Raw genomic sequence first — 27,381 nt, 5'->3', positions numbered from 1 at the left:
ATACACACACAAAGTTCAGAAGCTCACTTTGTCCTATCAATAGGTGGAATAAAAGGAGGCAATCTGATTTAGCTGGAAGGCAAGGGAACATAGTCTGGCCAATTAAAGATAAAACCCATGGGTCGTTGTGCTGTTTGCAAGATAAAATCCCACATTAGCAATAGCAGTGACAATAAATGCAGCATATACCAATGTGGTAATAAAACTATGGTAACAATAAACTAACAGATTCACAGTGAATTTTATTATAGTGCAACGTATAACTTATCTAATCATTTTCAAATTACACTCCTAAAATACACAAATATAATTGTGTGTGTGTACATAGATAATAATTATGCAATATATCCATTACATAATTGTACATGTTACCATATACACATAAAAATGTTGCTCACTTCCATCATAAGCCACATTTTCCTGTCTAAATCTGCAATAGCCATCTAATAAATGAGAAATGATATATTGTTTAAAGTGCAACTTTGAAAAAAAAAACTAGTATACGGTATACAAGATATGTGTGATCCTCATCTTTCTAGAACACATTTTAATATCGATTTTATCTATGGAGGCCAACTCTTATTCTGGAGACTTGCTTCTGAAAGAAAGCTAGAAGTGTAAAATTTGCAAAGGCCTCTTATCTTCTGTAAAAAACAGTTACTTTTTTTTATCACAAAGGAGCTCAGAATGGCATATCAGTCTTCCCCTACTCAAACCTCTATTGCTTCCTCACCAGACATTCTGAATGCTATGAGGCAAATTAGATAGGTAAAGTTAGGCTCTGAGGTAAATTAGGTAGATGAAGTTTATCTCCTCTCAATTCTCTCTTCATGTCACTTTTATGCCAACTTGTAAATAACATTTTAGTAATTTTGGAAGTAAATTGGGCTGGGAGAGAAAACTTGGTGGTGGGGGAATAATCTGCAGCCTTAGGGACAGAGAGGTTGATTTCCCTTCACTCAAAATGCTGCTCAGACCTTGCTTTATATGCCACTGAGTTTGATGCAAGTTGACACGGACTGGCCTGCAGTTCAGACATCGACTTTGGAGGCACAATTTACAGCTGTTGGGAACAGAGCTCCCAAATTGGAGGGGAAAAAGAAATTAGCTTCTCAGACAATGTTTTTCAAATTTGGCTATGTTTTTCACTTTGCTATGTGTGGACTTCAACTCCCAGAATTCCACAGTAAATTGCCAAGATTGGGAAACACTGGCATACCATTCCAAAGGACACAGAATAATGGATTTAAAGAAAAGCTTCCTAACAATTAAGAGCGGAACAGAACAGCTTTTACTATTAGGATTGTTTTTTTTCTTCTGATCAACTAAAACTTCTTTAAGCTCAATTTTTCTTGGCATATTTTCAAGAACAACTTGATCAATTCTGCTGGGCTTCTATATAGTAGCCCTTCAGATACTTGGAGACCTATCATGTCTCTGTCTCCCCAGTTTTCCTTCACAAATGTAAACTTCTAGGCCACTAATTATCTTGATTGCTCTCCTCTGTATATGTTCCAGTTTAGGAATATCCTCTTTGAAAGGTAATACTCAGAACCTAATTAAATATTATATTTACAAAAAGAATAGAAATAATTTCATATATATATATATATAAATCCATATCTATTATTGTCATGATTTAATTACAACATAATTAAATTACAACATAATTACAACATTATAGACATACTAGTATAATACAATTTTTAATATTTGGAAATGCTCTTCTTTAAAAAGAGGTGCTCTTTTAAACTTCATTTATTGGGACTAATATGGAAGAACAAAGAAAAATAACACCTTGCACATTAGTTTCACTAGGAGCTAAAATGTAGAGTTCAGTTAACAAATTAAATATTCCAAACTTAGATATTGTAATTCTAAAGAAAAGTATTGTCATTGTGTATGCCTATTATGAAATTGATGTTAGAAAAGCTGCAAATAATCCAATTTAGAGTCAATATATTTTTAAACTGGACAAAGAATGAAAGAGATACAATAAAATCAAATGTAATGGGAAAGAATTATACGTATCATATTCAAAAGTAATAAAAGAAATTATATTCCAGTAGCATTCCTAAAACATTATCATATTCTTCCCCCTTAATGTAGTAGCGCTCATTTATTTCTAATTAGCAATACATTTACATTTAGTACCAAATCTAGGTTCTTTAATTTTATTTAAATTGTCATTCTGTAACATGCTTCCAGTGAACTCAATCAATGTCAGTTCAAAAGGGGGGATCTAGGTTAATTACGGCGTTTTCCGGATGAATCTTTTGAAAACAGGGATGAAGGTTCTGAGCTATTCTGCCTATCCCTCAAAGAAAGCAATTCTTTTTGTTTTTGTGCTTTTCTCTTTTTCATCTCTTCTTTTATAGCTTCTCTGCAGAACAAGATAAGAGAAAAAATGAAATTTACTTGAGCATAAAGTAGCAGAAGAGAAATTATTTGAATTTTAAAACTGAGAAGAAATCTAGTTATGACTGCAGCTAAAGATTGAAGCAATATTTTCTAATAAAGCTCTCAACCAGGCAGCTCCTAAATGCTTGAAATATATGTATACATATTATGTACATACATAAAGCCTTTCACAATAAGTCCAAGTTGTGCTCTAGCTGCTTATGAGATACTGATTTTTTTTTCATAGAATAATGTATTTCACTCAAATATAATGAATGAGAGATTAAGATGAAGAGGTAACTGGGCTGCAAGAGTGAGGGTAGTATAAGAACTTGCTCCTGTCATTTTATTAAAAGTATTTAAGAGTTGAGTTCTCCAATATAGGAAAAGTACAATAATATATTTAAATTATTTGGATTTTTTCAAAATTAAAGATTTTTTTCCCTCTGAAATTATTCAGGAAAAGTATAACATCCACACAACAGAAATGCAATTCTTACAGAGTACGCATGGATGTTACAAAATAAAAGCTTGGATTTTGTTGAACTGTGAAGCTTAGGGCAAATCAAGAATGTAAATGTGGGAGCAAACAAATACAAAAATCCTTAAAGCAATGTATTGGGTTAGTGTAATGAATAATCCATAGTGGTCAATGAAGAAATAAGAATTAATAATAAATGCATTGTGTAAGAAACAGGGAATTTCTAGAGAGAGCCCTGTTTTGCTCATGTTGATATCATGATGCTAGAATTCCTTTCAATTCTTTATTAAAGCAATATCAGCTAATTCAAAAGAATGGGTAAGATTTCTTCATCACACAAGATGGTATGAAACAAAACTTGAAAGTCTAGAGGAAGAAAATAATGTGGCTGTTACACAAGCATATCTACATCCAGAAAGAGTTTTAAAATCTGGACATTATATGCATAAAATTACATAGCTTCAATATACTGTACACTTTGGGGTACCTGTAAAGTTCCTGGTTATGTTTATTCTGTTCATCAAATTTCCTCATTTCTCTGTATTGTTGCCAATAACATTTTCTGAAGGCTTTGTGCTTCTGATGGACGATATGAAAATTTTCCTTGATCACTTCTGCATATGTTTTGACAGAATCAGTGAATTTAAATGTAAAGGAAATTTCTACTTAGAATTTTTTTCTTAAGCAAACCACAAAGAAAAAGTAATGGGTTCCCAAAATGACCTAGATATTTATATGTAAATTTAACAATGCGTTTCTTAAATATTATACTGAAAAAAAAAATAGTAGTTGAACGAAGAAGCTCAGTCTTAAGAATTTTCCATCAATACTTCTCTTCTGAACATCATAAGGATATGGCATTGGTTTGTATATCTCCCTCCTAGACAGAAAGATGTCACATCCTGATTTTGATTCAGTGCCGTGTTTCTGGAAGTAATGCTGAATTAGTGGACTGTGACCATTAATATTGAAACGATGCCATGTAAAGTCAGGACCATTGCAAGCTGGGTGTGACTAGAAAATAAACATACATGACTATTAGATCTATTACTAAAAGCAACATTCAGAATGAATATTTTTTATCAGGTGAATAATTATGCTACAACTTTGGCAATATATTTAAAATTGTTCACAATCTTTGGATCTTGTTTCTGTATAGTTGTCAAGAAAACAGCCAGGACATTCCCAATTAGTCTCCAAGAATTTAACATCATTGAACAGAAGAAAAAAATTATATGCATATATTGGTGAAATTCTCCTATGAATTTTGATAATTTTTCTCCATATATATGGTTTTTCTGATATTCAATATCCAAGTATCCTAATTAACTATTACATAATTCATCTAAATGTAGCCAGTCTTTCTAAATGAGTGATGTTTATTGTCAGGCTGACTCTGAACCCATCACAATCTCAAGGAGGTTGATACTTGAATATGAACCAACCCAAACATAAGGTTGAACAACTCTCAGATTTGTAAAATGTTTCTGGATCATTAGTTCATTTTAGACAAATTACTTTCATTACCTGGGAGAGAGCTGATTTATTTTGCCACAAAATAAATCAAGCAAATATATGTTGAAATAATTGAAAAGAATTAAGTTATGATGTCAAAGGGTGATTTGAACAAGAGTAAGTAATACATTCTTATTTTATACAGATCCATCAATAATTACTTTATTTTATCATTTTTATTATCCATAAATAATGTCACCTCTCGAGGAAGCATAGCTATCTTTAGTTTCTTTTTGGGTAAGTTCTGGTGTCTGCTCCATGCAGCTTTCTCATTATCCTCTTTAAGTTGGTCACTACTTGATGTAGTATGCTTTATTTCTAAAAAGAGCACTCATTTGATAAGTATTAATCTATTAGGAGTTATATATTCAAATAACCATCAATCAATAAATAACATATACAGTTTACTTTCCCAAGGAATTATTACTCATATTCAAGTATTGAAGAAAAGTGACCTCATGGATGAGCAAATCCATATTTTATTAGCAGACCACAATCAGAGTTTTTCACTACACTTATTACCATATCCTGGAACAAATAGGCTCCCAAAATAAATTTCATTCAGTTGGAGCTATAGAATCATAATTTTCTCAATCACTTTATTTGAAAATTGAATATTTGAGACTGGCCTATAATTAGAAAACTCTTCCAGAACAATGGAATGCTGATTTGTGTAGGGGTCACATTTATTTATGTAGATGAACAGTTGTACATCTATGAATACCTGTATTAGATTTATTAGATGAGCTCATCTCATCAAATCTAGGCAGCATAAATTACATGCATTTTTAGATGTGCAGATCAGTAAAAATACAAAATATAATTTTCTATCTGTATTATTAAGGTTTAGCAAGGATTTTATTAGTTTTTTTTAAAGAATTCATAGAAAAATATGTAATTAACTGCATTTATATCTTATATAGTAATATACGGAATCTTTCTGCTAATGCAGTTCAAAATCTTATAGCGATAGCACTTAATCTTATATACCGTATTTGCCGGCGTATAAGACGACTGGGCGTATAAGACGAGCCCTCAACATTTCCACTCAAAATATAGTTTTTGTTATATACTCGCTGTATAAGACGACCCCCCCACTTGGAGGCATGTTTTTCAGGGCAAAAAAGTCATCTCATACGCCGGCAAATACAGTAAGTTGTAACACTTGGGGTATTCTGGATATAATTCTTGATTGACACCCCCGCCCCTTTCCCCCAAACTTACAAAGCCACCAAAATGCTTTAGAGAGGCAGCTTCGCCTTTCTCAGGCTGGCACTCAATTCCTCTCCCTTTCTTTGTGACAGCCCCTGCGTGCGTGCCATCGGGACTCCAAGGGTGGGGGATGGACAGCTGCCAACTCTCTCTCTCTCTCTCTCTCTCTCTCTCTCTCTCTCTCTCTCTGTGTGTGTGTGTGTGTGTGTGTGTGTGGTGTGGAGGGTAATTCCGGCTATCTCTGGCCTCCGCTCGGTTTTAAAGTCGCTTGGCCGGTTCCCAAGTCATAGCGCGCTGGCCGGGAGACGCGGCGCCGGGTGGAAGATCGGTGCAGGGGAGGCGGATCTTTCTCTCTTAAGCGGGGAGGGGAGGAGGGGACAAGAGGAGGGACGGGATGGGACAGGGGGCGGGAGGAGGTCCCTCGCCTTCTTCCACCGCCCACCGCCCCTTTTCTTCCCAAGGGGACACTGGAAAGCAGCTCGGGAGCCGGGTGGCCCTGCTTAATATTTATTAAGTTATTACGCGGCTCGGGGCTGGCTGGGCGAAGTGGCCCCACCAGAGACCCTCCCGCTCCACCCCCACCCCACCTCCAGATTGGCCTCCGCAAGCGCCCCAAGCCGGGCGGAGGGTGGGTGGGTGGGTGGGTGGGAGGAGGAGGAAGAGAGACTCTGGCTGGGCTTGAAGGGGCTTCGCAAGTTGCGGAGCTCCGCCCCCATCGCTCTTGCACCGAGTGACAACGTATTTACCGGCGTATAAGACGACCCCCCCACTTGGAGGCATGTTTTTCAGGGCAAAAAAGTCATCTTATACGCCGGCAAATACGGTACTACTTACAGCTATTATTTTCACTCCCAAAATTATCAGAATTAGTTTAAAGGTGATCTTTGATTGTTCTGCCAAACTGAAATGCTGAAAACACACTTATTGTGGTGTGCAGCAACACAAATCTCCTTACCATCACCACCCTACCAGGGGGAAAGGAAAAACAAGACAAGACAAGAACTTTGGGAAACTGGCTACTGTAGTGGAGTTACAAAACTATTAAGCTAGATGAAGTTCCACAGCTAGGAAGAGAGAAGAAACAAAAATGCTTGTAATCTTTGGGGAAACAAAGAACATTTTAAAAACAATTGTAAAACAATTGTAGCTTCACAGCGTGTTCATCTGTAAATCAACAATGCTAATGGTACAGAAATAAACCAGTGCAGAACCTCTTTGCTTCCATACAATCCTTAGATAAATGCAGTACTTTATTATCTAGACATATGCTAGTCAAGTTTTGTGATAAATATCAGCATTACAAGATTATTATCTTGTGAATTCTCTGCAAACTAACTAAATGAAGCATATTTGTATCTTTCTGTCATAGGAATATGGTTGCATGATATATGAAAATAAGATCCCTTTTTATAATTGGAGAGACGATGATGATAATATCCATTTATTTGGAGAGAGCATTCTACATTATTATTGCTTACTTAGTCTGAAAATGAAGTCATACATACATTATTAAAGTTGGTATTATAGAAAATTCTGCAGATGTTACCTTCACTTTCCAATACGATAACTTTTTTGGAAAGCTGCTTTTGACCTTTTTTCTCAGATACAGATTTCTTGCCTTTTTTAATAGATAGGTTAAATGTTTTCCTTGATGGAATCTGTTTCAAAAAAAGAAAGATGAAAAAAACATAAATATAATTTCATATTAGAAGATCAGACTAGGAAAGAGAACTGGAGGTGCATTACAATCTGATTTATGGGTTGGTACATTTTTCAAAGAAAAATAGAGTTTAAATATATTTGGCAATCTAAGATCCTCTGCTCTTTGAAAAGAAGCAAAATAATTGTGCATGATTTCTTGCTACAAACATTGTTTTGATTTTTTTTGTAAAAATGTATTCTTAATAGCATTACATTCAGCTTTAGCATTTGGTAAATTCTTTTTTTCTTCATATCCTGAAAAAAATAAAAATGGCTTTATTTCCAACTCTAAATCATATTTTACCTTCTGCAAATGAGTCTTTCCTATAGCACTGTATTGCTTGTAGCTTTCAAACGATATACCAGTGCCTATAGAGATGAAAGAAATATGAAATTTAATCAATAAAGGCTGGTATATTCTCCTTGCCTTGAATCCAGTGCATGCTGTCTACAACAGTGGTCGCCAATGGGCTGCGAGAAAATTTTGGTGGGCTGCAGAGAAATCTCACCCCCAGAGCACCCCCAAAAGCAATTAATCCAGGCTATGCAGAAACACAAGACTGCGCCACCCAAATGGCCCGCGGGAACCCTCCCTGCCCACTCACTCCTTAACTGGCCAACTTGCCTGCTAAATTGCTATTTTTCCGACCATCAGGTGTTCTGCTGTGCCAGGAGATTTAGATTAGCTAGGAAGCAGGAAATGGTTGAATTTCTTGCTTTCTAGCTAGTCTTTAGATCTTTGGCTCTGCTTTTAAGCACAGCCGAACCTCCCTTAGGACTGAAGGTTCTATTATTCAGTGCAGACTCATGGCAAGCAAATTTTATGTGACAGACTCAGGTAGCTGATGGAGATAGATAGATCACTGAATGAATCTGTGAGCAACTCAATCTGCCTGCCTCCTTCCCCTGATTTTGGTAAAAGTTGCTCTTTTTTTATACAAAATTCAATATTTATATAAATATTTATAATATTTATATACAAGACATGCCCAGCCAGTCATGACCACCAAGCCACACCCACAAATTAGGCCACACCCACAGAACCAGTTAGTGATCCCTGGGCTTTAAAATTATGAGTTTGGTGGTCCCCGAGGTCCAAAAGGTTGGCAACCGCTGCTCTACAACATTGTATTGCAACCTATTTTCAAGAGAGGCTGTGATGAAAACATATAACCTATAGGCTAGTTTTCATCTCTAAGGCATATTATGATCAGGGTTGTTTTAACTTGCCATTTATCCACGTGTGGAAAATTTCAGGTATTATGCAGGTACATAATCCTGAAAAAATTAAAGCAAGTGTCTAGGCTTATATTACAGTTAATATGATAGAGTGAGTTAAAAAGTAATAAAAGGACTTGCAATAGCTATTTACATCCAGATGTTCACCTTCTACAAAATCTCAGACAAGATTGTCCACCATTTTCAGATTAATCTATTTACTATAGATTAACTTTGCTTTAAGACAGGGGTCTTCAAACTTGACAGCTTTAAGACTTGTGGACTTCAACTCTCAGTCCACAAGTCTTAAAATTGCCAGGTTGAAGACCCTTGCTTTAAGATGTATGTATGATTAATGTTTTTACTAAAACTTTTAATTTTGAAAACTCAAAAGAAAATATGGTAGGTCTAATTTGTACTGCTTTAGACCATTGATCTATCCAGCCTTGCATTATAATCTGCCAAGAAGAGTCAATATTTCTCATATTCTCTATTGAAATACTATTATTTGGAATATCTAAAATTGCAGTATTCTATAATTAAATCATATATTTAGCACTAATCCATGACAACTATACAAACCTTGATTTCATTTTGACTCCTTAGCATGGTTGAACTTTAATAGAAGGGGGAACTGGCATATTGTTTAAATTTTACTGATGTAACACAATATAATGGTTCATAATGAGAAACTACTTTATTTAAATCAATGACTACATAAGAAAGAAAACATAAATGTTATCAAGATTTTACCAGTCCCTAATTTTTTCTTTCTTGACATCAAATCTTCTCTCCTTGACCGCTCTGGTTCCAGCTGGGAGTAATCCCATTTATAGAAACTTCTTGGTTCGCGCAGTGTACCTAACAAGGTTGTGCCAAAAGGGATTCATAGTGAAAATCATAATCTAGTGGATGATGTTGGTATAATTTAGATTTTATGCTGAAACAAAAGGAATGAGAGGAAGAAATTGACGGGAGACCACAATTAAAACAATTTAAAGAACCAAATGAATACAACATAATGCATTTTCAAATAGCATGTTGTATCTGATTATTTAACAATCATATAAAGGGACTGATATTTATTGTTCCCAAGCAGTCTCTATTCAGGCAACCAAGAGGGATAGTTTCAGCACTACATTTTCCCCCCAGATTATGAACCATCTGGGTTCATAACTGGGAAAAAGCCTTTGGCACATACATCTGCAACTTGGGCCATCCTAATATGTTGAGATTTCAGCTCATGATTTCTAAGCAGCCCAAACAACACAGCTGAACTTTAACTCATCTGGAAAGTAGTAGATTATGGTTGGCTAGCATGTAATATATATTGGTAGACAATGACAGCCATCCTAACAAAAGCTTCCTAGGGCAGCTGAATTCCAAGTATTCAAAAAATAGAAAAAATTTGAAGAACCTTTTTTAGATTTTTTTGCCTGATGTACTGCAGGATAACTGTTAAAGGATTATACCACAAGAAGTTAATAAAACACTGCAGCATAGGTGTGGAGTGTGCTGTCTTCTCTATAAACAGCATTCTTCCATATGCCATATTACATGCTGTGTTACCTAGTTGACATAAGATTGTGCTTAAGAAATACAAGGACAAATTCTCTTGGTATATAACTAGTCGAAACAACAAAGAATCTTAAAACATTTTAAAGAATTATTATTATGGCATACTTTGGTCTCTAGTTCACAAAAAACTATGCCATAATCAATATTTTTGTTGCAATAATTTAAAGTAATTTTTGGAAAGTGTAAGTGTGGTTCCTATCTAGATGAGTAAAGTATAACTGAGGGGCAGTGATATTTCATGTTTTGACATACCACATGATAAAAAAATATATGAATTCTTGGTCAAAATCTATAAGATCCACTCCTTGAGTAAGAATATGATGGCATCTCACCTCCCAGCCACTCGAAGAATACATCACAGAGCTGGGCCTTGAATTCAGAGGTATTAAACCAGGACCTCGGGAAACAGGAGCAGAAGCAGATATACACAGCTTGACATAGTAGTGATGGAAAAAACTAAAACCCAAACAAAGCAGGAGGGGGAGAAAATCTCAAATAAATCTATGGCAATTGTATTTGAGAATTTAAATTTCTCAGCCAATTAATTCTCAGTCTATGTTATAAGAATATCAAACCTCCTTAAAACCTTTTTACAAGTCCCCATTGGCAGAAAATTATCATCTTCTCTTTTAACCTTCTGTAGGAGAGTAACTGGCAGAGCCAGGGGGGAAGAGCCAAATGGGGACTTAGTCTAGAATCCCTGTGTGGGCACGAGGCTGAGGTCCGACCCTCCCCCCTTGAATACTGTTGAATCTTAACTAGTTTTGCCCAGGTACAAACTAAGAAGATTTCTGTGCATAGGTTTGAGCAATGATTTCTTTCAGTAGAAATTACTGCATAATTATTTAAATGATGATGTTTAGTCCTCAAAACCATAGCTTGCCACAAAGGTAAGGATACAAAATGTCTGTATATATTGTTGGAGGATTAAATTACAGTAAAAAATGTCGATGACTACATAGATACTGAGTTGGTATTAATGAAAACTAGAGAGAACTTTCACATTCAGGTGAACTTCCATATTCCTTGAAAACCAGATCCTAGAAATAAATACCATAACAGAGGAAAGCTGTTGCTAGATACTGACCACTTATGGAAAAAAAATCCATAGATTAAGTTCATCTTAATTTTTATCTAATTTTCCTAGGAGGAGAAAGTATTAATATTCATTGGAAATGAAGAGATGGCACACATTTTATACAATAAAAAGCCATGTTGATTATTGAAAAAGAAATATTAAGTAGTGTTCCAGTTTTAACCCTTACATTTAAAATTTCTTCCTGTATTTCTAAAATTTAAATCATATCACTCTTAAGATTTGGTTTTAAAAAGATAACACTAATATTGCTTATAGTCCAGAATTTCTTAAAATTCTTTACTCACCGTGAGGATGCATTCCTGATTGGAAGCCCTGCCTAATAGAATGAGGGCATAATTTTCTGCAATGCGTTGAAACAAATGCCCCTGAATTTCTCGATTTGGCTATTGGGAGAATTATAAATTGCAGGATTATTGAAAGCATATTTATTTAACCACAGTGTCATGGCAATGTAATATTAGGAAGGAAAACTAGTTACAAGATGCTTAAGATAAAAGCATCATTAGATGAAATGGGACTGCCTCTGAGAAGTATAGATAGTCCTTGATTTACAACAATTATAATAGTACTGAAAAATGTGACATGACCATTTTTCACACTTACAAACATTGCAGCATCCCCATGGTCATGTGATCAAAATTTAGACTCTTGGCAACGGACTCATATTTTGACGGTTGCAGTATCCTGGGATCATATGATCACTTTTGCAACTTTCTGACAAGCAAAGTCACTGGGAAAGCTGGAAGGCAGGCAGGCAGGCGGGAGGGACGGAGAAGGGGAAAGAGAAGGGGAAGGGAGGGAGGATCATATACTGTATTGGTTTTCCAAAAATGTGATAGACCGACAGACATCTGATTCTTTCCTCTTGCACCATCCTTGTAGAAATCTTGTAAGTTTGATGCCCTTGAGTTGCAATATTCACATTTTTGAGATATATGATCAGATACTTTTTCTCTCCCCTCTACAAAATTGTTAACATAATGCATTAGTGAATGCCATAAATATGTACTTCACTGGCTTTAACAACATCATTAACATTAATTAACATTATGTGGTACAGAATCAGAGAGTTGGAAAAGTAAGCTGCAGGTAGTCCTCGACTTACAATTGCAACTGAGCCCCAAATTCCCATTGCTAAGCAAGGCAGTTATTATGTGAGTTTTGCTCCATTTTATGACCTTTCTTGCCACGGTTGTTAAGGGAATCACAGCAGTTGTTAAGTTAGTAACATGGCTTTTTAACTGAATATGGCTTTCCCATTGACTTTGCTTGTCAGGAGGTTGCAAAAGGTGATCACCCTACTGCCAATTGCCAAGTGTCTGAATTTTGATCATATGACCATGGGGATGCTGCAACAGTCCAAAGTGTGGGAAATGGTCAAAAGTTACTTTTTCAGTGCCACTGTAATTTTGAACGTCCATAAATGAATGGTTGCAAGTCAAGGACTACCTGTGCGGCTATGAATGCAAAAATCCAAATTAAAGCAATAGTTATAAGACTTTTTAAAAAGTGTTATAGTTTTTCTTTGCCAATATTAAAAATTTTTGAATAGGTTATTATAATTTTATAATTATATAGAACATATTAGAGATATAGATAGTGCTACATTTGGAATACCTCTATTTTAAAACAAATGGAACAATATAAAAATGGTGAACCAAAAATGAAAAATTGGAGAAATGGAATTTAATAATCTAATCAGTAACCTTATCCTTATCCTTACATGATACAAGTGCAGGAATTGCCACCAGAAACTATCCAGCAAAACAGCTCGGGTGCACGGAACATCAAAAAACCTATGCAGCATTTTCACAGCCCACTTCGTCTGTAAAGAAACAAGAGTGACAGCATAGTCTAGATCTGTATTCTCTTGTGTTATGATCCCTCCACAGGTGTGGAACTGCAATTCCCCGACTTCCCTGTATGCATAGACAAAGCCTGGCAATAATGGGACTAGCTATTTTGTACCTCTGGAGAAGGTCAGCTGGGAACTACTAGTCAAAATATCCTCAGAACTGACTGGAAAGAATATTTTATGGTACATTTACTCCCTCGGGGGCCTAATCAGAACTATGTTAAGCAGTCATAGCAAGGGGTTTCAGTTATCTTGAATCTCAGCTCTCCAAACTGAGCTAATCTGAATAAGTAAGGACAGTTAAAACCTGAAAAAAAATAATTAAGATCATGCTCTCCACTAAATCAATTCACATTATAAAACTGGTTCCGTCTCAATCTGTAAATCACAAAAGTTGTTCCTTGAATCCTTGATTTATATTCTGATCTTTGACCTGAAATTTCCAGTTCTGGATGTAATGACAAACATTTCACTATGAACATTTTTAATCATAATAAGACATAAGGGAAAATGAAATAGGGAAGAACAACCTATTTCAACCTTTATCCTGTGTCAATGAGTGATGACAAGTCTTTTGTTCTTATCAAGTGGCTATGTCTAGATACTCTGTTAATTAGAAAAGTAACTAGATCTACCATACTGAAGCTGAGCAAGGAAAAAAAAAACCTGTGCAATCATCACCATTGTCCATTATGGCTACTTATAAATAGCAGGTGCTAATAGACATTAAAACAAGTAAATATATCATTAATCTATCCCTATTATTTTTACCCAGAAGATAAGAGTATTGCCACATAAACCTGAAGGTCTGAACTACCTTCCCAACTGCAGTTTTACTCTGAGCACGAATCACTTTCTCCAAAATTTCATTTAGCTCTATTCCATTGGGCAGTGGTGTGGGTTCCTCTTCATGATATCCTGGGTAATGATACAACTCTACAAGTTTATTCTTTTCTGTGCTCATCTAAGGATGAAAGGAAGGTATAATACATGAGAAACATAGGAGGCCTACACTTTAATACGTTCTACTCAAGCAATCTGTTTAGGGAAAAAATGAATGTCCTCCTGCCTAATAAAGCCGGTGTGGTTGGCTACCTTTCAATCAAGTTGCACTATTGTTCAGAATATATTAAGTTCAATGTAATGTGTTAGTAAATAAGTCAGACTAGGGACTCACTATACCAAGCAAATTAAGCCCCAGTTATTCTTGCAGTGATGACCTAAGCAGGATTCAGGTCTTGGATCTGACTAAAGAAGACATTGTAAGAGGCTAAGTAACAGTTACCATTATAGAACAATAAATCAGAACATATTACTTTATGCTTCCTGATCTTTATAGAACTTATTGATTAAATCTGCTTGTGCAGAGTGTGACTATGGGCCAAATAAATTTTCATAACAATGTTTACTATTATAATTATGAATACTGTGTTTTATTTAATTATTAGGAACATAGTATTGTTATTTTTGTACAGCTATATTTTGTCCAACCTCAAACCATGAGATTCATAACTAAGGCTAGATCTTCCTTTAGCAGGAAAGGCCAGCATTAATGTACCAAATAAAGCTGTATAAAGTCATTCCATGTCCCGCTATGGTAAAAATTGAAACAAAGGTTGGTTCCTGGTAGATAAAAGAAAGTAAATTGTCGTTTACACCAATCGGGGCTTACTTTTCTGGACTTGGCAGCAAGTGCAGCTAGGAGAAAGATTTTGTCAGGGTAGGTAAGGATTATCTTCCACACACAATGATTCTAACAGAATTCATACCCACATGTTCTAATAATTATCTACCAGGTGTTACATTTCATGCCTGGTTTGGTCTTCAACCACAACTCTTATTTACACTATGGGGTTGATATAGATACTGGGTTATTTTATACACTACATTAAGATAATGAATGTAGAAACTTTTTGAATGTAATATGAAATAGGGTTTTTATGACTTAATTAGAAGTCATTAACAACCACTAATCTTCTATGTAATGTATAAATACATATTATGGTTAGTAGTTGAGGAAACAAATAGAAAGGAAGAAGATCTATTAACTATGCCTTTTTCTTTTTTGAAATCTATATATAGTGCTTCTTTTGTTCTGTCTCATTTCTTTGCCTCCTTTTATATTTCAACATTTTAACAATAATTTTTTTAAAAATATATTTTTGAAAGTTCAAAACTATAAAGAGTGGGGAATGATTTAACATCTAGAGGTGAGGCCAAATCTTCAGTGGGTGTGGCAATAATATAAAACGAATATAAATATGTCTGTATACTACTAAAACTCTATTGTCTGTAACTTTTACTTTAAACAAGTTTTATTAAATTTTTCAAAACAACATAAAAAAGGCTCTTTTCAGTGTACAACATAATTCCAAGTCACCACTTTTACATGAAAATATGACAGTAATTATATATTCATTTTTACATTCAACATTCTGTCTTGTCCATTTTTAACTTAATTCTATTATTACTTCTCCATTTCAACTTTTACATAAGAAAAGAAACAAACACATTAATTCTGTTAAGTGATATTGCTTTCATTCTAAGCATCTTCTCAATTCATTTCAAATATATTTCTTAAACATTAACATTTCTTTTAAGCGTGGCCTTTTCCAAAGTACTCTTTTCTCATGTTACCACTCAACTTTTATATAAGAAAAGGAACAGGCAAGTTAATGCTATTCATTAATATTACTCTCATTCTAAACATCTTCTCAATTCATTTCAATTTATTTCAAATGTATTTCTTAAGCCTTAACATTTCTTTTAAATGTTGCCTTTTCCAAAGTACTCTTTTCTCATTAAAATCACTAATAGTTTCCATATCTTCATACTTATTCCCTTTTAATTCTTTTTTATCTTGTCAAATTTGCATTTCCATCGCATATTCTTTTCATAAAATCTAGATTAATACAAGTTTTTCACATAAAACAAAACATAAATTTCCCCTCCCCTTTTACTAGTTTGGGGTGTCACCTCAGTGGTAGTATGCCTTAATTCCCTCATCTGTAATTCCCAATTAAACATCTATTTTACTTAGTTATAGTAATAATTAATCCCTAGAAAAATAAACTACTTTACATTGTACTTTTCAGTCAGATTCTGCAATGTATTTTCTCCCTTTACTTCCATAAAATTTTATTTATGGTATCAAAAAAAAAGAAAGAAAGAAAGAAACAATTAATCCATTTTGCTTGGTCACTGATATTAATCTCATTTTTAAACTTCCTCACAATTCATTCCAATCATTTCAATATATATAATAAACATTAACCTTTCTTGTAACAATAAAAATAAGAAAATGCATTCATCTTCTAAATAGATATCAGTGCCCCTCCCTCCTCTCAATAAACTATATTCTATAATTTGTAATTGCAAAGTACATTATTATTACCCCTCATATCAATGCGGAATCCCCTCTTAATTCATTTACCATTGTCCCGATATATTCTAGGTAAAGAAATTTTTTCCTTTATTTTACAATTCCCATATTTCTTTCTTTCCTGTTCCTGTTCCTCATTACCTCTCTTCCCTTTTGTTTTTCCAAATCTTTTCTCCCTCTGATTTATATCCCTCTCTCTATATATACACTGCTCAAAAAAATAAAGGGAACACAGAAATAAGACATCCTAGATCTGAATGAATGAAATATTCTTACTAAATACTTTGTTCATTTCATAGTTGAATGTGTTGACAACAAAATCACACAAAAATTATCAATGGAAATCAAATTTAGCAACCCATGGAGGTCTGGATTTGGAGTTACACTCAAAATTAAAGTGGAAAAAAACACTACAGGCTGATCCAACTTTGATGTAATGTCCTTAAAACAAGTCAAAATGAGGGTCAGTAGTGTGTGTGGCCTCCACATGCCTGTATGACCTCCCTACAACACCTGGGCATGCTCCTGATGAGGTGGTAGATGGTCTACTGAGGGATCTCCTCCCACACCTGGACTAAAGCATCCCCCAACTCCTGGACAGTCTGTGGTGCAACGTGACGTTGGTGGATGGAGCGAGACATGTCCCAGATGTGCTCAATTGGATTCAGGTCTGGGGAATGGGCGGGCCAGTCCATAGCATCAATGCCTTCGTCTTGCAGGAACTGCTGACACACTCCAGCCACATGAGGTCCAGCATTGTCTTGCATTAGGAGGAACCCAGGGCCAACCGCACCAGCATATGGTCTCACAAGGGGTCTGAGGATCTCATCTTGGTACCTAATGGCAGTCAGGCTACCTCTGGTGAGCACATGGAGGGCTGTGCGGCCCCCTAAAGAAATGCTACCCCACACCATTACTGACCCACTGCAAACCAGTCATGCTGGAGGATGTTGCAGGCAGCAGAACATTCTCCACGGTGTCTCCAGACCCTGTCACGTCTGTCACATGTGCTCAGTGTGAACCTGCTTTCATCTGTGAAGAGCACAGGGTGCCAGTGGTGAAGTTGCTAATCTTGGTGTTCTCTGGCAAATGCCAAACGTCCTGCACGGTGTTGGGCTGTAAGCACAACCCTCACCTGTGGACGTTGGGCCCTCATACCACCCTCATGGAGTCTGTTTCTGACCGTTTGAGCAGCCACATGCACATTTGTGGCCCGCTGGAGGTCATTTTGCAGGGCTCTGGCAGTGCTCCTCCTGTCCTCCTTGCACAAAGGTGGAGGTAGCGGTCCTGATGCTGGGTTGTTGCCCTCCTACAGCCTCCTCCACGTCTCCTGATGTACTGCCCTGTCTCCTGGTAGTGCCTCCATGCCCTGGACATTATGCTGACAGACACAGCAAACCTTCTTGCCACAGCTTGCATTGATGTGCCATCCTGGATGAGCTGCACTACCTGAGCCACTTGTGTGGGTTGTAGACTCTGTCTCATGCTACCACTAGAGTGAAAGCACCGCCAGCATTCAAAAGGGACCAAACCATCAGCCAGAAAGCATAGGAACTGAGAAGTGGTCTGTGGTCACCACCTGCAGAACCACTCCTTTATTGGGGATGTCTTGCTAACTGCCTATGCTTTCCACCTGTTGTCTATTCCCTTTGCACAACAGCATGTGAAATTGATTGTCAATCAGTGTTGCTACCTAAGTGGACAGTTTGATTTCACAGAAGTGTGATTGACTTGGAGTTACATTGTGTTGTTTAAGTGTTCCCTTTATTTTTTTGAGCAGTGTATTTTCCTTCTCCCTTTACTTTTCTGCTGTTTCTTTCTGTCTTTCCGATTTTTATAAATATTCCCTATTTTAGTTACTTTTTTAAATATCCCATTTTTAACCCCCCTTCTTTTTCCTCTTCTTTGTGGTGTTCTTTGTGTTGATTGTCTATTTAAGATGGCTTCTTGAGTTTCTTCTTCATATTCTTCAATCGCCATTTCCATAGCTTTTAACTCAGAGGCAAGTGATTCACCTCTTGAATGTAGTAGTTCTTTCAAATTTTTAAGTTCCATTTTTAGATCCCGCAGAGATATTGTTACACACTCTTATATCTTATAGTCATTAAAATCCAACAATCACCAATCTTTTTCTTTTTTCTTCTTCAAACTTTCTGGATTAACAACTATTCCCGAACTGGGTTTATAGCAAAATCACCAATCAGTCCAACAATCCATATTTTTTCTTTTGTTCTTATTCAATTTTCACTTTTTAGGGTACTTGTTATATTGTTTCAATATTTCCTTTTCGTTGTATGAGATCCGATTCATAGAGAAATAGGAACTTTCCCTCAGCTTAAATTTTTGTCCACCAGATGGCACTCTCCATTATACAATGTCCTCACCTTTTCCCCCGTTTTATTTGTTCGGGTTTTCCAAACCTCGGTATTCCAAAGCAATAAAATCTTCAATTTAAATATTTCCCCCTTCTTTTTGAAAACTCCTAAGTCCAGCTTTAAATTGTGCCTGTTTGTTAGCAATGTATTTTAATTCAATTTGTTTGGATATCTTGTTCCGGCTTCTTCCAATCCTGGTTCGAAGCCCTGCTCAGCTGTCAAAGATATTTTCACTCTTTTTCCCTTTCCCTTTAAAAATCTGCCGCTTTATTATTCTTTCATAAAAATTCTTAAAATACCGTCCTGGGGTACCTTTTAATTAATTGTTGCACCAAGTTGTCCAGTTCTTATGTTGTCCACCTCTTTCTTCTCTCCTGCACAAATCTTAGTGCAGCTAAGTCCTCCTCTTCAGGGTGGCCATTTTAGACCACTGCTCGGTGGTCTTCAGGGGGAAAAATTGCCTAGCCTAGGGAGGGGGGATGTGGCTCCCCTGGACCTGGCTGGCAGCTTTCCCTTACTCCGCCACCCCTCCGAGGCAGCTTCAGCCCCTAATCACAATGATTGGGGCTCTCCAACGAGAGCACGGACCAAAGCTGCGGACAGTCGCAGTCCCCAGTCCGTCGACGAGAAGGGCTTAACTGGCTAATCTATTGTCTGTAACTTTTAACTATGTTGAAACAGTGTAACATAGAACAAAATCTTTTCAACCAAGGTACCTCGTATGGGCTAACTTATAAAATCCTTCCAAAATCTGGGACCCATGACTCCCAAAGAACTGAAATTTGGCAAATCTTATAAAATTATCATAAAATGTTTTATGACATAATACAAAATATTATAAAACATTTCTTGTGTCAATTCCTGATATTTGATTGTATTATACAAGTCAGTATGACCTTCTTTCAAGGCAGATGCATCTCTGGATATCTCTCTGAATTTTTTTTTTTAAATAAACTTTATTTACAAGAATTAAAAACATAAAAATTTAAAAATACAAAACCAATAATGTATACATAACACTTTACATTTGATATCGAATTTGATACGGCCTGATAATCGTTACTAATACTTCTCACATTTCCATTAACTATCAAATCTTAATCACTACGTAACTTGCAATACTCTACTAATCTTCCCGTTGGATTATAACTATCTATTAATTAATAATAAATTCATAATTTTTGAATAGTAAATAAAAAGATATAATGAATATAATAATAATAATATAGAAGAAAAGAATATTTCACACCTTTGTTATTCTTGTACATTTCATAAAGAACGTTGCATATAATTTGTTTCTAGGGTTCATTTACGTGTTTTCCCTTTACGGTCTACCCAGTTGTACCATTTGTCCCATATCCTATAATAATCTGTGTCCTCCTTCTCACTGATTTTGAGTGTGAGCCTCTCCAATTGGGCACACTCATACGTTTTTTGAATAGTAATATGTATCGGTGGTACATTTGGATTCTTCCAATATTTTGCTAATGAAATCCGTGCCGCTGTCAATAAGTGAATGGTCAGATATCTTACTTTAGGAGTATAATATTCCCCTTTAATCTTCCCAACAAGAACAGTTCAGGTTTCCACTCCAGCCCACACTCTATATTTTCTTCTATCCACTCTTTTATTTTTAACCAATATTTCTTTGTCTCAGGACAGGTCCACCATAGATGGAAATAAGTATCAAATTTACCTTTGCATTTCCAACAGCATGGGTTTGCTGTCGGAAATATTTTGGCCAATCTAGAGGGTACCAGATGCCATCTATACATCATTTTGTACAAATTCTCCTTATGTGCCACTGATTTAGTTAGTACGAGGTCTTGTTGTCAAATTTCTTCCCAGTCATCCAGATCTATATTGTGACCAAATTTTTTCCCCCAGGCTAATATAGGTCCTTTCATGATTCTCTCAGCCATTTCATGTTCTAATACAGGGATCCCCAACCTTTTCGACGCCGCGGCCCGGTTCCGGCGTCAGCTGGGCGCCGCGGCCCGGTTCCGGCGTCAGCTGGGCGCCGCCATTTTTTTTTACGAAAAATCACTTCCGGTGACGTCACCGGAAGTGATTTTTTCATCAAAAAAAATGGCGGCGCATGCGCTTCGGTGAGCTTTTTCGGGTAGAAATGGCTTTCTACCGGAAAAGCTCACGAGCGCAGCGCCGCCATCTTTTTGACGAAAAAATGATTTTTACCAAAAAGATGGCGGCGCCCAGCAACCAGCGGCCCGGTAAGGGTTGTTCCGCGGCCCGGTACCGGTCCGCGGACCGGCGGTTGGGGACCCCTGTTCTAATATATAATTATATAGCTTAGAAATCAACCCTTTCTCAGGACTTGAGAGTATTTTGTCTAAATGCGTATCTTTTGCCTCAATTCTATATTCCTTTACATCTTTATTATATCTCAATTTTACTCTGAATTTTAAGCACTTTTCAAGTACATTAGAAGCTCTGCTGAAAAACTCAGTGCTAGAGGCTTGAGGAATCTGGTAAGGAAATATTTCTGAAATGATGATCCAAGGTTTCATTGGTTATTTAATATTGCATATACATGGAGAAGGCTTTTATTTTTTTCTTTACTTTCAGAGTTTCTTGTTTCTTGTTTTTTATAACTACTTTAATTTTATTTTAAAGGATTCCCACTATGCTTACTTGGTATTTTGCCTAAATATGGTGGGAAATTATACTGAAAAGTTGCAGTAAGCGGAAAAATTTTGGGGCCATAGATTGCTTACCCTACTAAATGCTAAATACTATTAGGACACATTTATAGTATTTTTGAGAGATGCACATAATAGATGTTTTCTACAGAAGCTCCCAGAATTCCAAGTAAGTATAATAAAATATTTTGCAATATTAGCATAATTAATGCAATAGGTTACAAATTGTAGTTTAATAGTCACTAAACATAAAGATCCCTATCCTGCATGATTTCTTCATAGCATACATCTCACAGTAAAATGTATATTAACTAACCATTAAGAAGAATATAGCTTCTAAATACTATATACTATACTTATAAGAAACAGTGACTTTTGATTTGTCACTCAGTATCATACCTTTTTCTGAGCTATTTTTTTCTGATTTCTTAAAGTAGCTGCATCTGAACCAAGCCTTCCGTATCTCTGTGTCACGGCCTGATCCTTCTCTGCAATGTAAGAAAAAGAAAACTCCTATTGAGCCCCTGAATAGAAGCTCACTTAATATACAAATGTAATTGGTATGTATCAGACAGAGAAATGTAGACTTGTTCCATGTCAAAAGTTTTTGTTTTGTCGTGCATTTAAAGCTAAAGGGAGCTTATTTATACACAAAATAACAGCTATTGTAATTTGGTATTAGCCCTGATTCATAATCCTCTGACAAGACAAAATTAGGACCATTGCTATGTCCCCATCCCCAATCATACTCATGCTCCAGGAGTGAACTTATGAAATTTTGAAGATGTATGTTGAACAAATAGAACAGGGTAAAAGTACACATCTAACAACAGCTTCCTCAAACATTTATTTATTTATTTATTTATTTATTTATTTATTTATTTATTTATTTATTTATTTATTTATTTATTTATTTATTTATTTATTTATTTATTTATTATTTTATTTTATTTATTTATTTATTTATTTTATTTATTTGATTTGCCAATTGTTTACAAGATAATAAGTATAAGTGTATACATAGTTGTGAATACATGATATGGGTACATATAAGAAAAATAAAAGAATAAGAGAAACAATAGGACAGGGACGGTAGGCACGTTGGTGCGCTTTATGCACACCCCTACAGACCTCTTAGGAAGGGGTGAGGTCAATAGTAGACAGTCTAAGGTTAAAGTTTTTGGGGTTTGGGGAAGAAACTACAGAGTCGGGTAGAGGATTCCAGACATTGACCACTCTATTGCTGAGGTCGTATTTCCTGCAATCAAGTTTGGTGCGGTTAACTTTGAGTTTGTATCTATTGTGTGCTCTTGTGTTGTTATGGTTGAAGCTGAAGTATTCATTGACAGGTAGGACATTGCAATGTATGATTTTATATACCATGCTTAAATCAGACCGAAGACGGCGTAATTCAAGGTTTTCTAGTTCTAGAATTTCAAGTCTGGTGGCATAAGGTATTCTACAACGAGTAGAGGAGTGGAGAACTCTTCTTGTGAAATATTTCTGGACTTTCTCAATTGTGCTAATATCAGATACGTAATGTGGGTTCCAGACTGATGAACTGTATTCGAGTATTGGTCTGGCAAATGTTTTGTATGCTCTGGTTAGTAGTGTGATATTACCAGAGAAAAAGCTACGTGAGGATTAGGTTAACAACTCTTAATGCCTTTTTGGCTATGTAGTTGCAGTGGGCTCTAGCACTTAGATCATTAGAGGTGAGTATTCCAAGGTCCTTTACAGAGCTTGGGTCATCAACAAGATCTTGACTATTCAGCTTGTATTTTATTTTCTGATTTTTTTGCCAATATGTAAGACAGAGCATTTATTTGTTGAGATTTGAAGTTGCCATTTGTTTGACCATTCTGATACATAGTCAAGATCTTTTTGTAGGGTAGCAGTATTGTCTGTGGTATTGAACAGCTTTACATCATCAGCGAAAAGAACGCAATTGCTCTTAATATGATCACAGAGGTCATTTATGTAGAGTATGAAGAGAGTTGGTCCTAGAACACTGCCTTGGGGGACACCACTATTGACAGGTACAGAATTTGATAGGACGCTCCCAATTTTGACCATTTGTTGTCTGTTTGCCAGGAATGCTTCTATCCAGTTATGCAGTTGTCCAGAGATACCATAGGATTTTATTTTTAGGAGTAGTTTGTCGTGTACCACTGAATCAAAGGCTTTACAGAAGTCTATGTAGATTGTGTCTATTGCTTTGCCCTGGTCGAGTTGTGTCGTCCATATGTTTTTGCAGTGTAAGAGTTGCAGATTACAGGATAGTTTTTTTTCTGAAACCAAATTGTTTATTGGAGAGTAGGTTGTTTGTCTCTAAGTGGAGGATGATGGATTGGTTAATAATTGATTCCATGACTTTACAGGTGACGCAGCATAAGGAGATTGGTCTGTAATTTTCAACTAGGCTTGGGTCTCCCTTTTTGAAGATGGGGATGACTGTGGCTTGTGACCATAGGTTAGGCAAGGAGCTGGTCCTGAAAGATTTTTCAAAGATTATGCTTAGAGGTTTGGCTATGGCAGTGGATAGCTTTTTTAAGAAGTAGGCACATATTCCATCCGGTCCAATAGATAGAGATGGTTTTAGATTGCGTAGTGCTTTTTCAACATTGTCTTCTGTAAAATCGATATGTATTAGATCATTGTGGTTATCTGTGGTACGGCTAGGAAATACTGGGCATGATCCATTGCTGTTTACAAATACTGAGCCGAAGAATGTGTTAAAGATGTTGGCTTTAATGGTGTCGTCATTGCAGTCTTTACCATCAGGTCCTATCAGGGGTGGGATGGACCTTGAATCTTTTAGTTTGTTGTTTACAAAATTGTAAAAAGCACGGGTGGAATTGGTGCTTAGAAGGTTTTCCTCTTGTTTAATGTGATAATTGGTGCATTCGGTCTTTATCTGGTGGCATAAATTTTTGTATCGGCTTTTGAAATTGGCAACGTGACCAGATTTGTTTTTCCGCCAGAGTTATCTCTTTTTGGATTGAAGTTTCCTTATTGTTATGGGTAATCTGCTTTTTTGTTTTGTTTTGGGAGTTGTTGGTACATATAGTTTGATGACTCTTTTGACTTCAAGTAAAAATATGTTGTAATGGTCTTCAACAGTATTGCATCCAGTGAATAGAGATTGCCAATCAAGGGATGAGAGATCGTTGTCTATAAGATTATAGTTGCCTTTTTTGAAGTTACAATTGGGGATTACATCATTGTGGTGATTTTTGTGTGGGTGTATGTTGAGACAAAAGTCAATCATATTGTGGTCACTGCTGGAAAAGGGTTCTTTAGTTTGTATTCCGTAAATTAAATTCAAACTATTGCAGAAGATGAGATCGAGGCAGTTGTTTAGTCTAGTGTTGTTGGTTACTAGTTGTTCCAGTCCCAGATTTGTAATAGCATTGTAGAAGGTTGTGTGTATGATTTCAGTTGTACAATCATTTAGAGTCCAGTCAATATGAGGTAGATTGAAATCACCAAGAAAGATAAAAGGGTATGGGCAGGATGCAGCCCATGTTAGTAATGTATTTAGCTTGTTTACATGTTCGATGTCATAATCAGGTGCTCTGTAACATAGTAAGAATCGAATTGTGATATTTAAGGATAGTTCACAGATGATGGTCTCAGGAAGAGCTCCTGGGTAACTTTGATATTTTTTAGATGTAAGGACTTTTTATAGAAGATAGCAACACCACCTCCTCTACGAATTTCACGATCTGATCGGTAAACATGATAGTCTCTTACTGTGGTAATGGAGTCAGGGAGAGATGCATTGAGCCATGTTTCACAGACAAATATAATGTCGAATTTAGCCATATTTAGTAGGAGGAAAAATTCAGGTATTTTATTCACGAGGCTTCTTGCATTAAGTAGTTTGCATTTAAGGCCAGCAGTAGTTGGAATTGAGGTAGTTAGGGGCATGCATGCCTAGTCTTGGGTGATGGTGGATCGGTTGAGGTAGGATTGTGGTTGAGGGTTAAAGCTGAGTTGCGGGTTGTGTGGCTTACTTTTGATACAGTCAGCATGGTAGTCAATGTACAGGTCCTTCTCTCCATTGTCTAGACGTTTTTTGAGTTCAGTGCGGAGTACACGGGAGCTGGCACGTTGCTGTATGGTTAGGTCAGGGCGACAACGGAGGTTCTTATGGTTGGTGTTGGTTTTGGCGAGTGAATTTATAGTGTAAATGAATTTACGTTTGCTTGATTCATTTTTGCAAATGACTCTGCACAAGCGTGGGGCCACAGAGCCGTCTCTGTTTTTGAGCTCTCGGCCAATGCGGGAAATGTCAAGTATTTCATCAGCGGAGATGGTTGATGCAAACAACAGCTTCCTCAAACATTCTGGATTCTTAACTATGGTTATTAGAAGAGCAGTTTAGTAAGATATCTGATTTAACTAGCAATGACAAAAATGGATATGTTTAAATATGATGTAATGAAACCTTATGTTTGAAGCAATTAGACCACTGATTTAATATTATCATTATGCTTACCTTTTTGCTTGCTAATACGTCTTCCTCTTCTAGGACCCTTCAACCCTGCATATTTCCTCTGCATCATATCCTCAATCACCTTCAGTGATAACAATAAAGAAAAAGATAATCTGACACAATTTTCTTTAAATGTATCTTATTTGTGGAGAAACTGTAAAAGAAAATATTATCTATTCTGTAATTCCCATTTATCTGAATAGTTAAAATATTGCATCTCCTCCATCAAAAGTAATGGAATTTTAAAGTGCTTGCCTTTCCTAGAATCATGTTCTTCATTTTCAGTTGCTCTATAAATTTTCATTTACTTAAAAGAAATCCAAATCTCTATATTGCTAACAATGTTCAACCTGATAAATAATTCATTCATGTGGAACAAGAATGATTTAACTATGGTGTGAAGAATAGCAATACATTATACAACTAATAATCACCAATACTCTTCCCCAAAACTGATAAATATTATTGTGTTTTTGTGCTATGTACATTTGTGCATAATTTCAAGCTGAAAAGCTTTCATTATTTAAACTGTTCATGCAGCTGCATCAGCTTGGTATGTGCTTTTTATTTTCTGCACCTATTCAGCTATATGTGTATTTATATTTAGAAAGAAAAAAAACTGCATTGTTTTTCACCTTGTCATCAAAAAGGCTAAGCAAGGTATTTGACAATTCCTAAATCGCTTAAAATTAGATCAGAAAAACATTCTGGAATTCTACAGGTTAAAAATGCTGCAATGTATCTTTACTTACCACACCGCTACTGTCATATCTTCTCAGTCCCAATTCTAACTGAGATATTTTTTTATTCACATTTTGTATATTGCCAATGACATACACTAACAATTTTGTTAAGGGTTTTTTCCCCCAAAAGTCTGTAGAGACACTATACAAATGTTGCTGTTATTTCTGTCTCTTTTTCCTTTACTTTAATATTGCTTTTTAAATGTGATATGCATTGTTTTATTTGGGAAGCCAGGTTAGTGTAGTGGTTAAGGCACCAGGCTAGACATCAATATCTGTCACAATTAAAACAGAATCTAGTTTGTTTGTTTGCAGTTATTTGCATTTTTCATAAGAAATCCTTAATTTAGAGATCCAATTCAAATCTCTTCTAAAATAAATTGAGCGGGGACTTGGTCCAATAACAATTTGTATCACAAAAGCATCTTTCTGCTAAATGGAAATATACATGTGTATATAGAGAAATATTTTCATGCAAACTTCATGTTGTTTGTAATTAGTGAAAAAAAGGAAAAAGGATACAGCGTGGAAGGTCATCCAAATTGCAACTCAAGGTTTTGCTTCTCTCTTCTTGGGTTGAGGATGGCAAAATCAAGAACCCACTTAGGGGGCTTAAAAATGCTTTAGTATGTATTAAATCCATCCTGCAGAAAACAACATT

The 27,381-nt window shown here is 35.9% G+C and overlaps 1 protein-coding gene and 1 long non-coding RNA gene across 2 annotated transcripts in view; one reads left to right on the top strand and one right to left on the bottom strand.

Moving 5' to 3' along the window:
- LOC148130226 (uncharacterized) overlaps positions 1 to 27,381 on the top strand; it is a 48,732-nt gene extending 21,351 nt beyond the window's left edge. The window contains exons 2-3 of the long non-coding RNA XR_015750117.1: positions 21,911 to 22,036; positions 26,014 to 27,381. This is a non-coding gene — a long non-coding RNA (uncharacterized LOC148130226). The remainder of the gene's footprint in view (positions 1 to 21,910; positions 22,037 to 26,013) is intronic.
- On the bottom strand, positions 1,749 to 27,363 carry FAM227A (family with sequence similarity 227 member A). The gene is made up of 15 exons (XM_026692792.2): positions 27,243 to 27,363; positions 26,730 to 26,815; positions 25,981 to 26,059; positions 21,876 to 21,964; positions 13,877 to 14,023; positions 12,928 to 13,029; positions 11,489 to 11,587; positions 10,438 to 10,561; positions 9,281 to 9,388; positions 7,614 to 7,678; positions 7,155 to 7,266; positions 4,596 to 4,714; positions 3,738 to 3,895; positions 3,369 to 3,518; positions 1,749 to 2,383 (listed from the first exon to the last, which is right to left on the bottom strand). Exons 1-15 carry the CDS (start codon positions 27,361 to 27,363, stop codon positions 2,248 to 2,250), a joined length of 1,695 nt encoding a protein of 564 aa, XP_026548577.2. The 3' UTR covers positions 1,749 to 2,247.

Source organism: Notechis scutatus, chromosome 6 (genome assembly GCF_049901735.1).
Source record: "Notechis scutatus isolate UNSWTSFEM ecotype Mainland chromosome 6, rNotScu1.2, whole genome shotgun sequence".
In the NCBI taxonomy this organism is placed as follows: Eukaryota; Metazoa; Chordata; class Lepidosauria; order Squamata; family Elapidae; genus Notechis; species Notechis scutatus.
The sequence above is the reverse complement of the archived record's forward strand: the minus strand, read 5'-3'. Positions and strand labels throughout refer to the sequence as shown.

Bases quoted from the DNA above. Each gene is read 5' to 3' on its own strand.
- FAM227A (XM_026692792.2), bottom strand. From the start codon at position 27,363: ATGGATTTAATACATACTAAAGCATTTTTAAGCCCCCTAAGTGGGTTC. The intron at 7,679-9,280 runs GTAAAATCTTGA...TCATCTCTATAG, and splicing joins AAAGAAAAAATTAGGGACTG to GCACTGGTATATCGTTTGAA. The intron at 3,896-4,595 runs GTGACATTATTT...TTTATTTTCTAG, and splicing joins TAGCTATGCTTCCTCGAGAG to TCACACCCAGCTTGCAATGG.